The sequence below is a fragment of the Branchiostoma floridae genome, chromosome 1, assembly GCF_000003815.2.
Source record: "Branchiostoma floridae strain S238N-H82 chromosome 1, Bfl_VNyyK, whole genome shotgun sequence".
NCBI classification, from domain to species: domain Eukaryota; kingdom Metazoa; phylum Chordata; class Leptocardii; order Amphioxiformes; family Branchiostomatidae; genus Branchiostoma; species Branchiostoma floridae.
In genome coordinates, this window is record NC_049979.1 from 4,358,669 (window position 1) to 4,378,756 (window position 20,088).

The 20,088-nt window shown below is 43.0% G+C and overlaps 1 protein-coding gene across 4 annotated transcripts in view; it reads right to left on the minus strand.

Annotated features, from left to right (window-relative positions):
- LOC118422480 (transmembrane protein 151B-like) overlaps positions 1-18,826 on the minus strand; it is a 39,299-nt gene extending 20,473 nt beyond the window's left edge. Inside the window, exons 1-2 of one of the 4 annotated variants that reach the window (XM_035830119.1) lie at positions 18,656-18,826; positions 12,985-13,192 (exon numbers count right to left, since the gene is read on the minus strand). In XM_035830119.1, coding sequence (XP_035686012.1) covers positions 12,985-13,011 — 27 coding nt within the window. In that variant the 5' untranslated portion in view covers positions 13,012-13,192; positions 18,656-18,826. Of the gene's footprint in view, positions 1-12,984; positions 13,959-18,655 lie in introns of those variants that run through there. The other 3 variants (XM_035830101.1, XM_035830126.1, XM_035830109.1) reach the window with 3 other exon arrangements.
- Between the last annotated feature and the right edge of the window lie 1,262 nt (positions 18,827-20,088).

Genomic DNA, 20,088 nt, shown 5'->3' on the forward strand with positions numbered 1-20,088 from the left:
CAAAAATCTATGAGCAAGGGTTTGCACGTAACTGCGAAATTCATATTGTAGCTAAAAACGTAGTAATACAAAACACAACTTTTCTGATTCAGATGGTGGTACTGGTAGTATGATAATATCGCTGTCGCAGTGCATTAGACTTACCGCTATGTTAGGTATTTCAGGGTACAAAAAAGCGTCATTGGCCTTTTGATAACCTTCGAAATCTTCATTTTACATCATCTCACTCTGAAGAAAGCTCCGCTCGACATTACTGCTAATCCGTACCTTTGGCTCTCCGTCTTCCCGTTGTTCTACTGATCTGTACAGCCAGAGGCGATCTGTCAGAGCAGCAGACACGAGAGATTTTATCGAGGGACATATTATAACGGTGACGGCACTGTCTGTTTGGACATCATGACAACAGCGGCGCGGATCCTATCGAGCTGAGCAGCCTGACGGATCACGACCTCGCTGTATCATGTAGGATTTCGTAAATATTTGAGAAACGATTATTCCGGGCCAGGCGGTACTAGACACAAATAATGCAAACCAGGACGTCTTTTACACAGTTGACGAGGACATGCAATGATAGGCTTCTTTGCTAAGATAAAACTTCCTTACTTTAAAACAAGTTAGTCGTGTTAATTTGGCGGAGAATATGATCACCTTACTGAAGAAGGTATGAGGTCGTGGAACTCTGGTTCGTGTATGAGGCATAGGCGATGCCATCGCTGTTATATCCCAGGAACATGCAGAAACAAACACTCTCTATCCCAGTACCTGTGAGCAGGCGAAGTTGCCTCTTCCTTCTCAGGGCCACCTCATGGACAGCTCTGTGACTGATGCCTATGTTTATGCCTACTTCTCTTAAACGATGCAAAGTTTCATGATTTATTCAGAGCTTGCAATCTGGAGGTAGTGTCAAGGTCCGATATGTCATTTCTGTTACCATGACAACTGTCTGTCGCAATGAATATCGTCCAACATGGCTGTCATCATGTCTGGGGCAGCTTACAACGTCAGATACTCTCATGTGCAGAACAAGGAATGTTGGGAAACAATGGTGAGATACTGTAGTAAATGCATTCAAGTTCGCGGGGATTTAATTTCGTGGTAGCGGGAAAAAGGATTTTTCGCGATGGTTTTAACTTCGCGGTAGCACCATGCACTGTAGTCTTTGACTGCCATGGAAAATGTTCGCAGTGGTTTTTAATTCGCGGTGATGTGGCCACCGCGAAAACCGCGAACATTAAACCACCGCGAACGTTTCTGAATTTACAGTACTTCAAATGTAAAAAAACCCTCTCCTTCCCAATGCGACTACGCAGATTAAAAAAAAGAAAGGCTTTAGTTGCGGGTAAAATTAGATGGAAATGGTAGTTGAAGTCAGCAATCCAAGTTTTGGCAAATTGCAAGACGAACAGATGTCTTTTTCGTGGTTTCCACAATAATCCCCACCCCCATATTCTCCACGCCATTACACAGTGACGTAAACATGTTTCCAGTAGACTCGTCATCATATCCGTGTGTTAGCTTTTATTTCTCTGTGGGAGGAATGAGGAATCGCTTTGCAAGAAGGAGCACCTGTTTGTGTCACCTTTACAGCAGACGCAGTGGGCGAACAAGCTGTGAAGCCGTGATAACGACGAGGCTGCTTTATGAATGTGATGAATGCTTCACCAACCAACACATCTCTCCTCGGGGGTTCACATAAAGTAGGCGCCCTTTAGGCGAAAAGTCTGTTCTGCCAGCTGTCTTCCACAATCTTGCCTGCCAAATGCATGTACTAATAAATAATTTGCTTCTCATGGATCCCTCCTCTTGTGTCACACAAAGGACCTGAAAACTTTGACGCATGGATTCTTCTAGTATTTGTATTTTTCATTTTAAACTCGACCTTTCAGGAGAATTTTCCACCCTGGGCCAACGTTATTGATTCATACCTTGAACCCACGCGCCATGTCGGTAGCAGTCATTACATCCTCCCGTTCAAAGTTAATCCCCTTGATAGCTTGCTTGATAAGGCCTGTTTATTGATTTAACAGGTTAGAATATTCATATTTTGCTTCTCGAAACATATCAACATCAAAAGAGGCGATAAAATTCAAATCAAATCATTTTTCTTATCGATTAATGTTGTTGATCAAATGTTGGATCTTCATGCATATAAATTACTGCTATTAATTGATACTACATTACTCAATGTCATCTCAACTTTCCCATTAGACTGGTGTTGCCCTAACCAATCAGAACCTGTTTTTACATAATATGCATTAGCCTTTTTAAGGCTATGCTGATTTGATTATATGGATGACATCCGCACGCGCATCAATTTTCACCCGTTTAAAAAAAAATGCTTTCCACCATGCTTTGAATCATGCAAAGCAGATGTTAAAGGAGCAAATACATGTTGTAGATTTAAAAGGAAATATATCGAGAAACATACACTAACGTCAACGTCAATTCTGATGTCAAAAAAGAAGACTGTGGAAACAAAAATGAAGAATCTATTGTTCGGTATTCAATACTCTGCGTTTGTCATTTGTTCAGCTTTCCAGACGACTTAGATTTTATGATGAATGCACCTTTTTTGGCAAAATTGCTTTTTTATTCGCACGCTCTCATCAGTTTTGGGATTCCCATAGGATGTCAACCATGTAATCAAATCGACTTGGCCTTACAGGTATGGAATTTTATTCCAAGAAGAAATGGCTTGTTTCAGTTTACTGATCCTTTCCAATTGTTAATCCTCCACATAATTCAACCAACTGGACGCGAAAGGTTCGAACAACCATGATTGATTGGCCCTGACCTAGAATGGAGGTTGGTGCGGATGTGCGGGGCACAGGAGTCGTCAGGGCGAGTCAGAAGAGTTGCTTCCCCCAGCGAGCTTGTTGACGGCCTACCAGAGAGCAGGGCTGCCTTGCGTCGCCATTGATTTTGTCGAGTCAATCGATAGAAACACAATAGTGTTAAAGTCGGCGTTTGCGCAGCTCGCTATTAGCGACAGCCGTGACCTGGGTAAATCACATTTATGAAGCACTGAGCCACCTGTGCAATGGCCTAGTGGGTAGAGTGTTCGCCTTGCATTCGGTAGGTCGTGAGTTCAAACCCCGGCCGAGTCATACCAAAGACTTTAAAAATGGTACATGCTTCTTTCTCTGCTTAGCACTCAGCATTCAGGAAAGAGTATGGAAGTTGAACACACACCACTACCAGTGGACTAGCCGCCTGCTGTAGTGATTGCGTTGTGTGGCCCAATGGCTACTGAAACGGAGATGGGCGCCGCCCTATGCGCCATCAGGCGCGGGAAGGAACTTTGACTTTGACTTTGAGCCACCTGGACGTGACGTTAGACTTCTTATCCTCGTGATCCGAATATTCCTACTATCCAAGCAGAGGTTAGGCTCTGGCTGTTTTTTTTTTACGTTTTTTAGTCGTTTTTTTTATCGGGCTTTCTATCTTTTTACGTACGTAAGTACGCCAGCCAACAAAATAGAAAACCCAATAAAAACGACTAAAAAAAACTTAAGAAAACAGCCGGAGCCTAACCTCTGCTTGGACAGTAGAATATTCCCACCAGCTGAGAGCTCATATATATTGTTTTGTTGTGATTTTATCTGGTGCTCAAAATGGATTCCCGCATTCCGTTAGATATCTTCAGTTGCATCTTATTTGCTCTTTTTTGCACTTGATAAACATGCCCATGATTCCACTGATGTTGGGTTTAATATGTTTCGGTCGTGCAGTCACAATACATGTCTAAGTGGATATTGGCGGATGGGTGACACATAAAGTTTGAAAAAAAATGTTACGTTGAGACTCCTGTTAACTTACACCTTTTGTGCGTTTGTCTTGTTATTTTAGCGAAACACAAGTTGGTGACAGAACTGTATCTACTTCCTCCAGTTTTTTGTTCATTCGGTACCCCATACGTGTTCTTTATCGATACCGAAGATGTCCTAGCTGTAATCAAAGACAAAGAACTGGGTTAATTTGACGTGAGGTTTCCAAGACCGATCGGGAAGTGGGTTTCCAAAGTATACTCCATCATTCCTTCTCCTTGTGGAGACACCTTTCCCAATAGCCACGTAAATACTGGATCATACTGGCTGTTGACCCAATTACTTCAGTACGAGACTAGTGCTGTTTATGTCTATTAATCATCAAGCTTATATTGAGAGGGAACTTGAGCTCTATTCCATTGCTATTTGATGCAAAACGCCTGCCATAGTACATTTCCTTGTTGCATTAACGTTCTATCTCCTTTGCACTTCCATCAGTCACTCTGCCTTATCCGTTTTGCATGTGCACACGTGCGCACCAACTTGCGCTGAGATTATATGTTCTCATTTGCTTTAGTTATCAACATTTGCATGTTTTGATTACCGGAAGTCACAGTAGTAACTGAACGACAGCCAAAGTAATATAAAACGCCATTCGTCGCTCGTGGGGAATGTACATTATTATGAAAGTACAAGCAGCTCAAGGCATTCCTCGTCAACCCGACTATAAGGTATCTTAGACAATCAAATTTACATAGATAACCCGCAAGGCCGTTCCACCTCTTTCAAAAACGAACCTTCCTATCTAACCATTAGCTGAAGCTTTCTACGAAAGTGCCATTGTTTAACATTATTCCAGAGACTGAGAGAGGACGCACCTTTGCAAATCCTCGCAAAGACAGTCACAGGACAGGCCGTCACATTAGATAACCTCACTTTCATTTCCTCTCTGTGATAATCTACTTATCTTACTATGTAACGTGATTGAGGCAATAGCTTTGCAGACGGACGTTGCCTGGTGTAATGCGTCTAATTTTATCCCAAAGCCCTGTCTGGTCCATGACAAATGAAGGAGATTGGCGAGTAATCCCTACCCTACAGAAACCCCAGTACTCATTAGTTAACCTGACAAGATAGGTGCAGCAAAACCTTACATCAACAGCATACAGCACAGCAGGCAGAGTACCGAAAATGAATCTGACCTCGGACATATACACGCACGTCCCTTCTAGTGCTTCAATGGGCTGACTCGAACTCATTCCATCATTTTAAGTCTTGTCACCCTAATCATTTGGTAGCTCACTTGTCCTCTCAGCAGCGAAAAGTCGCAAAGATGATTTATAGCACAAACGAAAGCAGGAGATATTTTATTGACGTGTGATGTATATTATCTGTGTTGCTTTTCTTCTTTCAAGCGGAAGTACACGAGACAAATTGTATGAGCGAGCTCGGGAGAGGTCGTGTGATCCTGCTGTAGCGGTGTAAGGGCAGACATGAAGTCACCTTAGATGCCATGATGATCTCAATTTGTCCCAGCCGTCTGCGCGAACTTGATTGCAGGGGTGTGTGAATAGCTCATATCTCTGCACTGCACAAATTGGATCCCATTCGGAAGAAAAGGTCACCCATTACTCTATTGTCTTGAGATTCTCTCAATTTACAACGGCCACTTTCAACAGTGTTTCTGTTACCCCTGGCATTTACCTTCATTACCAGACCATTATTTGTCTGCTTCTTCATTTGTAGAAGCTTTTAGATAAGGCGTTTTGTTTTGTTTTATGTCTGAATAGATAATGTCTCCAAGGGACCCTCATTTTTTAACGAACACGTTTGAAGATAGCATCAAAACTTTGCAAAACGAGGCCAGCATACTTGACCACGGAAGTAGGTTGTTCATAAGTGATGTTTCACTTAATTTCTCTTCAACTTCAACAAGTTGAATAAGTAGATGGAGAACAGCCCTCTGAAGTGAATTGGGCACTCTACTGTAGACTCCTCAGTGCTCAGAGCTCTCCTTCGGGAAAGTACAATCCTCCAACATCGGTACATCGCCTGGAGCTGCCATTTAGAATGTGAATTAAAATTCCTATCATCACATATTGCAGCCTGAAGATTAAAACCTGTAGCATGTACATTTCTATTCCCTTATTCCCCCACTGAGACAGCCGTTGCACTTACTACGTCAGCTTGTGATGGACTTGCGTACAGTGTTGATTTCTGTCTGGCCCCACGGGTAGCATGCTATTTCAGGTAAAGTTCACGGGTACCGTTTGTGCCCTCTGGTTTTATGTGTGTGCCCATGTGTGATCCGTGGACTCCTTATGACGATACTCCCATTTCGCTTCCTTAATGAAAGCCTGGCGTACCCGGGAATCTGATAACCCTTTCAGGACTTACCTAGTATTACATCTTGTGTTTTCCCAGCTTTTCAATTAGATCCGTTTTCCATTAAAGCAACACTTACGGGAAAACGCGCTATGCGCTTGTTTGATCACTTTATGTGTGATAAGAACATGGTTACTTAATGACTACGGCCTGAGTAACCATTTGTGTGCACTATATGTATTTCTTCCATCAGTATCCAGAATATAGGCGATTATTTGTCGGGTTTCTGATAACGTATGATTCTGTCCCTAACTAATAGCAGTGTTGGTTGTTACGTCCTTTATAAATTCATTTATTTATCTATTTATTAGGAAATGTGACAAGTACATTACACAGACTCACAGGCAGCGTTGCTGATATTGGAGTCTACAAGCAGGGACAGACAAATGCACAACAATAGCAATTTAACATTATACTGGCATCATATTCATAAAGAGCTCAAAACGGATTCATATCTTATACGTTAATGTAAAATCAGTCTACAATCTATCTACAATCTACAATCTTAATCACAATTGCATTATATCACGAAAAGTAGTTTGTGCGCAAGTTCGCAGGTCAGAGATCATCTGAAAAATGCCGCGTAATATAAATATGGCCAATATCAGGTTTTTTACTGATCTATATATATATATTTCTTATATTCATGTTAACACCCGGCTCATGCCAAGGCGCATCTCATTACTACAAAACTGATTATCGTATCATTTGGTGGGAGGTAGACAGAAGAAAATATGACTCAACCCCCCACGGAACTATGATGATGACGTATGTACAACGACAGTGATAAATTTGCATTCGTGTCAAATGTTAAATGTTTTACGTTGAGCTAACCAAACTGGTGCCTCCTTTACTGTAGCAATAAATGCATAGAGTAGGTCCTGGAAGAAATAATTTATCGATGAGGATCAAGAGAAACAGATGGGCGTAACATCAGCTATTTCAGCACCATGGACAAGTACGGCTTTTAATTTTATCAGGCAAAATTTTCATGTTTGACGAACTCACAGACGACCTAGCGGCACGCACGGTTAATGACAGTTGATGTAAGGTTTCCATGAGTTTCAGCATTTTTTATCAGAATGGTAGATGTATCTATAATGATATGGTTGCTCAAACTCGCGCCTACTTAACACGAGGTAATTCTAGATGAGGGCCCGATTAGGAATTATTTGTGTTTCTTCCAGCATACATGCTACACATCTTATGTTAGCACTTTTTTTATATTTCATACAAAGAATTTTATATGCCATCCATTACTGCACAAAGCGTCACTTCTTTATTCATTTATTTGGTTCCCACTCTAACTCGTAATGCGTCCGAAAAGCGAACTTGTTGATAATAAAGCACGTTTGCAAGATTTTTTTCTTGTCGTTTTCGGTCACAAATGAAAGATACATATACGGCTCTGGTCTCATAGTGACAGGCCAGGATTTATTCCTCCTGACAGCTGTACCAAAATGCTTACTTAGAGGTAAATAGGACGAAAGGAAGTCCTATAGCCTACAACCATCCCGGTGGAGGGATGATGAATTGACTTTGTTACGACATCCGTCATTGTTGTAATGGGCGGCATGATAGGCAGAGATTCGACCATTTATGGAGAACAGGGGTGCGTTACCCCAAGGTTGGCTGGGTTGTTATTACTTTTAGCTGACTACAATTCACGGGTTTCTTTCTTTAATATGTTTCTTCAATTTCTCAAGCTTCAGCCCTGGCTCGCCAAACTACGTGCAAATAGAATATTGATAGTCCGAATGTCATTTGGATAATGTGCTCGTGCCTGTTTTAAAACTACTGTGTTGAAAGTTCCACTTTCTTTTACTTTTACTTAAAAAGAACTTTAACTTGACAAGCTTATATAAATCACGTCGCAAAGTGCAAAGGTAACAATATAAGATACAAGATACAACAGGCAACTGTTACTGTAGCAGAGACGGAGGAAGAGAAAATGCGAGTTTTTCGGGTGACAGGTGCTTCCCTGTTACATTTTTTCGGAGTTGAATTTGGAAGGAGGGTCTAGAACTAAACTGCCTTATAAGGTCTGATAGATTACATCGAAAACGTGCCCCTCATCACAATGGAGGGTGTACGTTGTGCTGCTCACGTAGTTTCAGTTTATACGGCGGGACGTCAATTTTTTTTTGTTATTAAGTGAAAATCGATGAACAGGGGGATGCCATTCATGAAATCTAGATATAATTCGTAGTCCGAATCCTCATAATCACAACACGAGGTAGGCGATGAGTGTCCATCAATTATGAGATATGGGAGACGTCCTTATGATGTCAGAAATTACAGTACTGACAGTTGCAATACTCATTAAAATCTGTGGAGTTACTTCCGTATGTCATGTAACGTTACATGTGTGGTCAGTTTTCTCTTAGATGTGCTTTCTTTTACGTTATCGCAAAAACAGTCACGTAGTATATTTACTGCTTGCAATACTGTTCCACGGATGCGTCCACAAGCTTAACTTAGATATCCTGTTTAGTCTTAACTACTATCCTTTTATTGCAAATGTCTCTATAACACATGATACACCTTCTCCAGATAGGTCACATAAAATGCCTGAAAACACAGATAGAATCTGGAAGGCTTAAGATTGAGGGGTGACGAAAGGCCAATCCAATTTCATTTCACCATTGAAAGAGGGATGGATACTTCGCCACGATACATACCTGAGGCCGAAATGCCATCTGTCGGTTCAGATATCTTCAGCATTTCACTCAGATTGACATAATAGGCTCCAGGGCAGTGTGATAACTTTTTTTGCATGTTGTAACCCGATGCCTATCGTAAATGTCACATTTTTGCAGAAGTGCAGCGTGGTGTGAGCTGATATTTCACACGGACATTCTATACTGGTGTGTGATAAAAGCACGATCTCCTCTCATCTTGGCTTTTGTTGGCAGTCATGAAACAGCCCATGGAAACATTTTCATGTCATTTCTTGATACATAAACTTTACGAGAAAGAAACACCGAATGGTCTGAATTGTTGTTACTCTTCTTAACCTGAAAACGAAAGTGCCTTATAAATACAGCACAATAATGAGACGGACACTTTGTATGTTAATGTTGAAATTGTAAACCTCTTCTCTTCCATTCCTGAATTACGTCGTCCTCACAAAGCTGTCTCCATTAAAAGGGCCATTATTCAAACCGAGGAACAAATGGCTGTCTGTTTATCACGGCCAAATCTGTCCGTAAGGCCCGAGCACCCCGGGACAAGGTGGGGCATCACTGTGGAGGCTCGGTTATCTTCTAAAGGATTGATTCAAATTTCAGCGGTGAAAATTACTTCCTGATTCCCCATCAGCCGAGAGTGGGTAATCAGAGAGCGGGGACTTGTCAGACGTGACGGATGCAGGCGAGCTTATCAGGCACGGGTTATGGGCAGGCAAAACAAAGGGGTGCGGGGGTTAATGTGCAAAGTCGATGTTACGTCATTAAACTTAATCGTGGAGCATGTGCACCGGTGGACAAACAACACGCATACTGTACCTCCAAGCCTCTACCAGGCTCCACCAAGGTTGCTGGAAAAATAGTAAAAATTGGCCAAATGCAAATAAGACAGAAAACACGCCAGATGAGTACAGTTTGCAGGGACGGCCAACACTCTGAGGACAATATAGCTCCTACTAGGCTTTAATTGCTAACTTGGCCAAAGTTCCCTTCTTCGGCCAGGCGGGAGTCTGGTAGAGACTACTACTTGACAAACAAGAAATTGTTGGTTTGATGTTGACCTACCTGTGTCCCTGTGCGATAATCCTAAAGCTTCCTTACACCATCCTTGTATGCATTTTCCCAATAATATGCAGTAGCTGGTTGTAGCAGCATGAGCTCTCTACGTATGATAATGTAGCACGTCGCATATTTCAAATCTGCGTCCTATGGTTCCACTAGATCACTTTTCCAATATTTGCCTACTGTGTCTAATATGTTAAGGGGGCAACTTTGAGTTCATCTGGCCTTGATTGAAATGAATATCAGTCACATGTCACAAACCAAGCACAATCTTGTTTAAAGATATGGCTGCTAAAAGTCACATTAAATCCACCCCGGTGCTCATTATTCCGGCCTTATTGTTCCCGTGAATGGTGACAGATGAGAATTTTATAACGTTCTAACACGACCACACAGTCAGGTATTGACCTATCTTTGTGCAGAAATATCGTTACATTTTACGATATAGCGTGTTGTACAGAAGTTTTCATGCGGCTCTCACTGGAAACATATTGACCATATTGTCCATCTGCTGATATACCGTAAAGTCAATGACTTGGTACCTCATTAACCTAATGGCCGGGAAAGCATGTTCATGGGAACGACAATATCTGCCCGACTCGTACCCAGGAGACCCATTTGCCCAGCCCGACTGTGGCTTTGGAATTTTCTTTGTGTCGAGACCCTGTCAGGGTGGCAGAGGCACAGATACACTCCGGGGCACGTCAGCAGGCACCCCTGGGCATCTCAGCAGGCACCCGGGGCATGTCAGCAGGCACCCGGGGCACGTCAGCAGGCACACCAGGGCACGTTAGCAGGCACCCCAGGGCACATCAAAAGATGGTCAGCCAAATAACAAGTACAATGTACCTATATAAAAGTGGTTGCTACAATTCAACATGTAACTGAAGAACAGTTTTACCAAAGCTGACACATGTTCGCAGGTCCAGAATTGCATTGTATTCTAGATATCATCAACCGTTGTCTTTTTCATATCTACTCTTTATTATATAATAATCAGTCACAATAGAGTGCCTTTAGGTTTCTCTTTGATAAGAAATACCATTTAATAGACCCAAGCACCTTAACTAACATAGGGGAAACGATGGCTTTAGTGCTTACCGATTTTCCCTCAGCCCATAATGTTAAATATTGACTTCTTGAAATGAATTTTCCCAGCATCACGCTCTATTTACGCCTTCTAGTGCGAGGACAGGTTATCAATGATGCCTTCTACGCCTTCTAAAGTAAACTAATGGTACAAATGGCAGCTGCGTCTCTTATGTCGCCGTTACGATCACACATAACAACTTACCACAGTCCTCACTGATAACATAATCACCACAGCCGGACGAGTAAAAACAGCACATGAAAAATGTAGTCCATGAGGATGACTGTCGCAAACTCTCCCTGTCATACACAATCTCGTGCGCCCTTTCTAAAGTACAACGACGAATACGTACAGGACTGCATCATTAAGTGGAGCCTAGCAGCACTAATGCATGTGGCGTGTGTTCTGTCAATGTTGTTGTGAAATGAATGGCAGTGTAACCGTGCCTAACAGGTTACAGCATCCAGGGAGCTGTTAGTCGTCTACAGGAATACGTCACGTTTCTATATGGTAATGTACATAGAGAGACGTTCCCAAAAGGGACGTTCCGCCATCATTCTATTATCAAATTTGTTCGGTCGAAAACCAAGATTAACCCTTGACTGCTATAATCATAGCAGTCGAGCTGCGGGAGAATTACAGGATGGGGTATAGATTTGCTTAGTACTAACAGTCGGCAGGGCACGTCCATACGCATAGTTCAACACGTAATGTGTTTATCAACCAGTCTGTAGTACCTTAGAGAGTATCTGCCATCTCTGTCATGCACCATTTTATTAAATCAACGGGAAAGTTCTGCGTGTAATTTCCTTTGTTCTTGTTTAGAGATTGGAAATGCTTCAAAATCTCTGCTCATTCTCCTTTCCATATCAAAGTAAATCAGGTCGATTGAGTTAGAGTAGAGCTTGGTTACCATTAAGCACGGTAATACAAAATAGACTGATTAATGTCATTAGTGTTGTTTACGTTTATCCCACTCATCCTTATAGCTGCTGCTATGCATGTTTTGCGCTTATTTTGAAATCCCATTACCCGCCATATTAAACCACGAACGCTCGGAAATGTGATGATATTTGAGTTCATATAATGAAGCTTTGCTCGGTGATGTTTGTACGTGTAACAAATGAATTGGGCCCAACTGTGGCCAGGGCCAAGGGTCACTGGTCAGATGGCCTCACGTGAGCGCGGGGACGGGTGATATACAGGGGGAGAACAGACAACTACGTCATGTAACCTTCGTAGTACTAGTACGCGTACTAAACCTCCTTACTGAAGTCAGTTGTTACTATACTGTCGGGTTCTTCCGCTAATTCAGCTCGGTATTTTCCTGGCCGAGCTGACTATTCAACATACGTGGACTATTCAACACCTTCCCCCATCAGTGCCAATCCCCCTATGGGGGTACTTGTAATGACCTCGGCACTGGAACGTTCAATACCCCCGCCTAGCGTTATAGATAACTCACACATCGGAAGCGGCGGTGTAAACATTTACGCTTTCATCCAATATCGTTATCATAGTCACTCCGCAGTTGAATCGGCGGAATGTTGGAGGGTGTTTTTCAACTGGTGCAACCCAAGACGTAATAACGGGTGTTTGAGGCAGTAACGTGTCCGGTTAAGGCGCCCGGGACCGTGTGGGATGGGTAGAATGGTTGCCCGGACGCTAAAACAAGTCTAATGAAAATTTAATTCGGGATGCGCGCGCGCGGCCATCATATTAACGTTGAGAAGAGCGCACTAGAAAATGAAAGGGATGCGCGCGCGCGGCCATCATATTAACGTTGAGAAGAGCGCACTAGAAAATGAAAGCGTTACTCCGCAGTTACATATTCCGATATTGTGAACCAATACTCAGATTACCACATTATCAACGCGCTCAATAACGGTAATGAGCAGTTACCAGGGATATGCAAAATAACGGGTATGCCAGCTTATTACTTCCTACTGCACTCAACACCTTCAACCCATTCCCCGTGTCCCACTAGCCTCACCTCTTCCGTTACTTCCTCACGGCTCATGGCTGCGTGTGCTGTCTCTCTTCGGGTTCTTTCTCCAGGACTCTCCCCCTAACATCGGCCCCCGAGCTCCGCGGTCCCTCGGCGCCTCCATCCCCGACCCTCCAACGTCGGATTGCCCGCTGGAGCTGCCATCTTGAATTATTAATCCGGTCCGGCTGCTGCACTGTTTCTCGCCTTGGTGCTGAACGGAGGGATTTGCATATACGAAGAGTAAGGCCTCGCAGTACAACAGCGTTCTGTGTCCGGAGTCAGTCGCACTTACCCACCGGGACCCGCGATGAAAGCGCGCCGGACGGCGATCAGCCAGTCTTTCCGTCCTCGAGCTGCAATTCTGAGGAAATAACTGGAATCAGCGACCCACATTCGCGGCTATTAAACTATCCCGTCCTCGGGGGACCAAGAGAACATTTCCCATGAACGAAATTAGTTTTCCTGGGTGCGATCTGTGACCGTCCGGGCCACAGCAGGGCCGGAGATCGCAGCTCAGCAGCAGCGTTTAGCTGAGTCAGACGGTGATGATGCCAATTAACTAACCTTAATGACTCTCGGAGATGTTTCCACCAGCTCAGCCTAGCGCATAGGGCATTGCTTTTGTACTCTCTGCATAATTTACATGTGGCCATCTGGCCGAGCCAGCCTGCATGTAGTGTGATTTAGGTCCGGTTCAACTCGATAGCGCTGATTTAGAATGTAAAGCGTTGGGTAATCTGATTAAAAGAACGGAACTGACAAATCGACGACAACTGCTGATTAGAAATACTGCCTAGTCCGGAATCAATGTAAATGGTCGAAAGGATAATAGCACAGGATCATTTTTTGAAAATCAGGTCTATCACTGATGATAACAGCGACGGATGGAAGCTGCATTGCAATGACTTGATGCGTCGTGCAACGCCAATGTACCATACGTCTGCAGAACGGCGCAATCACGGGCTAATTAGAGTACTGTCCCGAGTAGCCAATTTTCTCCTGTGTGATTACTGTGATAAGGTATCACTATGCACATATATTTTCAAGAGGCAAGTCTTCAGAACTAGCTGAAATATATCCTATCAACAATAGGAGCTTCACTAACTTAGCGGAGGGGGGGGGGGTACTATTATAGTTTCTTCCAGAATCCCCACGTCGACCAAGGAGCTATTTTGTTGATAAAAGCTCCTTGGTTTGACGAAGTGTCTCGTCAGTGCACGGAAGCGTTTATTGTTTTGATTCCATTACCAAGGTTTCCGTCCCATCCTGTTCTCGTTCATACACGCCTGTAATTGCACACTACAACAACTTGGGTAATTCATTACATGCAAAGATAATTAGACGCGTAGTCCAGGCAAATGCTGTAGCCCACTCATGATATACGCTGTCAACAAGACAATTTCCGATATTTGAATGAACAGCACGGAAAAATTCATATTTCTTATGCAGTTAGACAAACCATACATTGTAGATTCCATCTGTCCTTATGTTTACAACTGCTTTAAGAAGCGAGAAGAAGTTGAACCTGTACATATTAGAATATATCAGTCTATGTAGATGTGGTAAGATACCATTTTCTTATATAAAACAAAATGGTACCTTTAATATCGCTAGAGCTACGACCTGTACTTAGCTTGTTTGAGCACAAATGTACAACAAAGGTCATTCATTCAGTCATTCATTCATTTTAATTTGCAAATTGAAATTAACGCGATGGTAAGATGAAACATGCAACCAAAACGATGAAGTGGAGGAGCTATTTCTCCCAGTTCTCATTGTTCCGTGGCTCTACCATATTTCTTCCCGGCAGCAAATGATATGATTGGAGACGGGATGTTGACGTTTTGAGACGTTCCTGTGAGTCCATTACCGCTGCTCGGCTGGCCTGTGTGGGCCGGGGCTGTCCGGGTAAGCCTGGAATATGGTCCAAGGATATCGACCAGGTCATAGGATCCCACTTTTCAGGAATCCCATTTGTTCTGCTCCAAACCTGATAGCCCCCCTGCCGAAGTTGTTTCGGCGGCGGTAATCCCAAGACTTCGTGTCAAGCAACTCCTCGGTGTGATAAAAGAAATGCAGAATCCTGTCAAGACTCTGTTACGGGATCTCCAGGATGTGCGGCCGGGTGGCGTGTCCTTGGATAAGACAAGGGAGCTGGGTACCTCCGTATTACCTTGTCGGCAATGCGAAGGGATGTTAACGTTACGTTGTGCGTGTGTGAAAATGGAAACCACTCATTTGTACAGGAGCACGACGATTAATAAATATAGTTTGCAACAAACAGTTGACCAAGAAGATAACAGAATATCGCTTGACCTGAAAATAGCATTTTCTCACACCCTATTGCACCCAACCCGGGCATGGCAATGCCCTTACCAACCTTGGTAATATCTATATTTGCTGATGTAAACAATAGTACGCTCCTGTACGGGAGACAGCGCCATCTCCCCTCTACACCTAACAGCACGTAATCAAAGCGCCGGTAATGACAAGTTGATGCTTTGCGTTGCTCGCTAAAGTGGGCTCACAGGGGTTAAATGTGCGGTGAATGTTCATATCAGAAGGAATAGAAATGTAGCTAAGCCTGTCGAGAACGAACGCTTACAAGTCTTGCCGACTCAGCCTAGACGTCGCCACAATATAATCTCAACTTGACGCATAAACTTGTATCTAACACTGCAGTACTAATCTTCTGCTTTGAAGAACTCTAAGTTTAAGTAAAGAGCTTTTCGGGGAACTATTTGCAACCGCATCATGTTAGGCTTGTCGCTCAGTAGCACCGCTCTGAAAACACATGTATCAGGCCATACTGGGTTGATAATATGGGTGTAATATGGGTGTAAAAACTGATGCGAGACTGCGAAGAAAAATGTTCCTTTGTAAGATTTAAGATTGCAAACTGTTATTTTAATGGACGCGCGTGCGGATGCAATTGTAATCAATTGTAGCTTTAGCGAGTAGAAAAAAAAAACAATATCACAACGCTATTCAAAGAAGCGTTTGCAGTGCGGCGTGTAATGCATGAAAGCAATTACCACACTTTTCGGACACCACTATGCACGCGTTGTCATTGGCCATGGTGCTATAAGTCAGCCTTTCCGGCTCAGATTTTGTCATCCCTGTGGTTTCACAGCTAGCTTGAAAACCAATTTACTGATTAATCTGTTGCTTAGGAAGTACTGCTATTTCTGTGTACGTACAGCCATTATCTGAGCACGCTGCAGCAGAAACATCCATCCGTACAAAATCAAAGGGGATCAGTTGAGTAATTCATCAGCTTAGAGACATGACGTATAACGAAGATCTGCATCAGAGTGCCTGCCAATGCTAACTGTGTTATGGTAGGTGCAGAGAGCGCTCCCGACTACGCCCGCTATCTTATCAGTGAAGAATGAATTTTCTGGCGGAAGATGTACGTACTGAGGCCATGTTTGTCCTGACTTTGTTCTTCATAAGAGATGAATCAAAAAAGAGATCAAAGGAAATCGTATGAGGAATCATATACTAATACCATACTTTCTGCGAACGCAAGATTCATTTAATCAAAATCAAACAGTCTCAAAGACACAGTCTGTTGTTTAGGCCCCCTTTCCACTAGACGGCGATCGAGCTGCGCTCTCACTGCGACCTAAATAAGATATGTGTAATCTTCACTTTCACACTTGGTATATCATATAAAACGTATAAGTGTAACTGAAAAGACAACAAAACACACAAGGTGTAAAAAGATTCGTTTCTTTTCTATAGAATTCGTTGAGCGTTCTGTCAAATTCTAGGTCGCAGAGAGAGCGCGGCGAGAGCGCCGTCCTAGTGGAAAGGGGGTATTACCGTGTGGGAAAATGCGTATGTGTGGATAACTCAGACTTCATATACTTTGCGCGCAGTGTACATGGCGATGTACCTACCTACCTACCTAGTCCCTTGACCTCCTGGTAGTTGGGGGGACAAGGTAGACAAGAAGTTGGCGATGTACATAGCTGTTAACATACTAGTAATTGAACAAAGTCTTCTTCGTTACACAACTGTCTAAAGAAGGCTGTGTAACGAAGAAGACTTTGTTCAGTTGATCTACCAAGCTGATAAAACTACTTACGGCTGTTAACATACTGTTACACCTGTGATTTTCAGGATGGTTCGACATAAACACTTCTCTGATTAAACGTGTCATTCTGATTCACTCATCTGGCATCTGCTCACGAGCCACGACTTCCTACAGCCTTGTTTAGAATTAGAGTCGGACATATCAAATATCGTTCACAACATGTTTCCCGGCCAACTACAGTTTAAATTGAAGTGTCATGACGTAGATCTGTCCAGCCCACTTCTTACAATGAATGAATGAACTTTGTAAAGAAGATGCCTTCTCGGACTTGATTATTCAACACACTGATTGAGCCCTGAATGGTATTTTAGGACGGAAAATGTGATAGTTGGAAAAGTTGTGATAACTTAAAGCTTGTTTTCAATTGTCTACATACTAGTGGCTAGTAATGCATTAATGTGATAGAACGGTGCTATCACATTTGTTCTCTAGTATACAAATTTAGACCTGTTTTTGAATAACACCATTTTCGACTGAAACACGAAACATTTTTAAACTGAAATAATGTGACAGATAGTAAGTGCTGCCTTCTCATCATACAACCATGTCCCCATGTCTGCATGTAAGGCCCATGTTGGTTCATGTTGTGTTATTTCCACCGTTGCAGTCCGACAAATCCACACAAAACCAAGATACACAGGATTGCATATTCGACAGTGATTCACATGAGCTTCCCGAACCCAAACTGCACTCAACAGTCACGTTTGTAGTTAAACGCACATAAAAGTATCAAGAAAATTACTCCAACCCGTGGAAAATTACTTATTTTTTTTACCGTCGTTACTTTAAGCTATATTTTATGTACTGTAGTAGATTTATTTTTCTAAATCGATATCGGACAAAAAAATAAGATGGAAAAGACGCTCTCTACTGGAGGAAGTACTGCGTTACAAATCTATCGCCATGCAGTTTTCTAGTCCTCGTTCACAAAACAGAATGCTAGACAAGTGCAGCGTTGCCTCCATGCCCTTTCCCGGCATAAGAGAACCCAGCCAACGTTGAAAATCATTGCCTGCCATACTGCACTTGTCTAGGGGAAGTTTCGATGATCTGAATGTAAATACTAATATAAAGTAAAGCCACCCCAGTGGATGGAATGTCAAAATGTTTTCCATGAAGTTTCGTCTAAAAATCAGTATAAACATACAGGTATAAAATATATGGAAGATAAAGCAGAGAATGTCATATGTAGGAGTCAGTACATTAAATCATATTATATCCTGTACCCGGCCCCTCGAGGTTCACATTGATAAGACATGGCACCGCCGAGCCATCAGCATGCGTTACGTCAAAATGGACGTCTTAACAAATATGTTTTAAATTTGAGCACTGGTCTATCCTTGGCATTGCACTACATGTTAACAGCGAGCGAAAACATTGCCATGATTTCTGTATTCGTGAAAATTTGTGTTTACTGAAGGGACGTGTGAGGTTGGCATTTAATGACAAGCTTCTTCGAAAACCATAGCCTAAGCCGTAACAGAAGCGCAGGCCGCATATCGCACCTATCATTACAAATCAAACACAAAACGTAGTTGTGTATTCTATTTGTAACTGCGGCCAGTCATTTACCTCTTGAGCAAATTGGTGCCGTTACTCCAACACTCCGCTTCGCACGGCACAGAATGTACAGGCGAACAAGGCAGTATCTTTGTTGTTCTGCATTATTTATGACATCAGTCACAGGCAGTCGGGGCCCATCTATTTGAGTGCCGTGCAGTCGGTGGCCATATTTTGCCCTTATAAAGAACTTTGGTATTTTATTGGCGCATTGCGTGTGGCGATGTGGTTCAACACACCCACGGACATGGTGCGCCATCTAGCGACTATGGAAGATTTTGTTATTCTACACCTAGCGGCGCGCGAGAGCCATCTGGTAATGTTTCTACGTACCGCAACCGATACCTCCGTTTCACCTGACGAAACGAGCTTGCACATTGGTCCGTGTCAGGAAAGGAGGCGGTAAGAGAGATTTTTCTTTACATCGTGCCCCCTTATCTTAGTGAATAAAAATCCGTGCATCATTTGAACATCTCCTTCCTTTGGAAAGCCGGAGAAGCCGTTTGGAAAGCTTCTTGAACGGAAAGTCCCTTGCGAATTCCCCATACACTAACAGATCCGTACATGAATAAAGGATGACTCACTTTCTTCTTTTTTTCTGCGGAGGAGGGGGGAACCAATTGTTTCCAGTGTAGACCGCAAGACACATACGCATGTCTGACAATGACATCGATATCGGTTCTAATTGTGTAGATAATGACCATGAAACACTGCCCTATTCACCAGTTGTGATCAGGAATGCGGCAGCACACATACATGTAGTAATAAGGACAAATGTGCGAATATGTCCAAAACTCTTTTGAAGAAATATACCTTTGTAACATCTTTATCCCTTTCGTGAAATATGAAAGCTTATGATTGAAGCAGAGGCTCAATAAGTCCTTGTTATTAAATTCATTCGAGCCGACAATTTATTTTGCAGTCACCATCGCTTTGCTTCCCAGCGGCTTTTGGAAAGACGCGAGGATGATTACCAACATGTGAAGTTATCTACACGTAACACGAGGTCAAATTAGGTCGTCAGTACTAGTCTTTCTGATTATTTAAATGCAAGAGCGAAAGATACATGGACCGATGAAAATACAATCAAAGAATTAATGGAATTGGCTTAGCGAAGTGACAATTTCATTGAATAAGAAATCAACCGTCTGATGAGAAGAGTGGGACCGTGACCGGGATGTATGGTGAATGTTTAGCAACCTCAACAATCGAACGGGAGTTTGGATACTGCGCGTTGGGAAGTAGCCGTTGCAGTCTTCAAGCGGGGCTGGCTTCTTATTTTAGAGGGGGGGGGGTGTTGGTTCGCAATTTTCAACGTTGGCTATGTTCTCTTGTGCCGGGAAAGGGAGTCTGCCGAGGAAGGAAGTTTGCCATGGAAGGGTGTTGCGCCCCGCCTGAAAACCTGCGCTGTTTCGGCATGAACAAACCGCTTAGAGTGGGGCGAA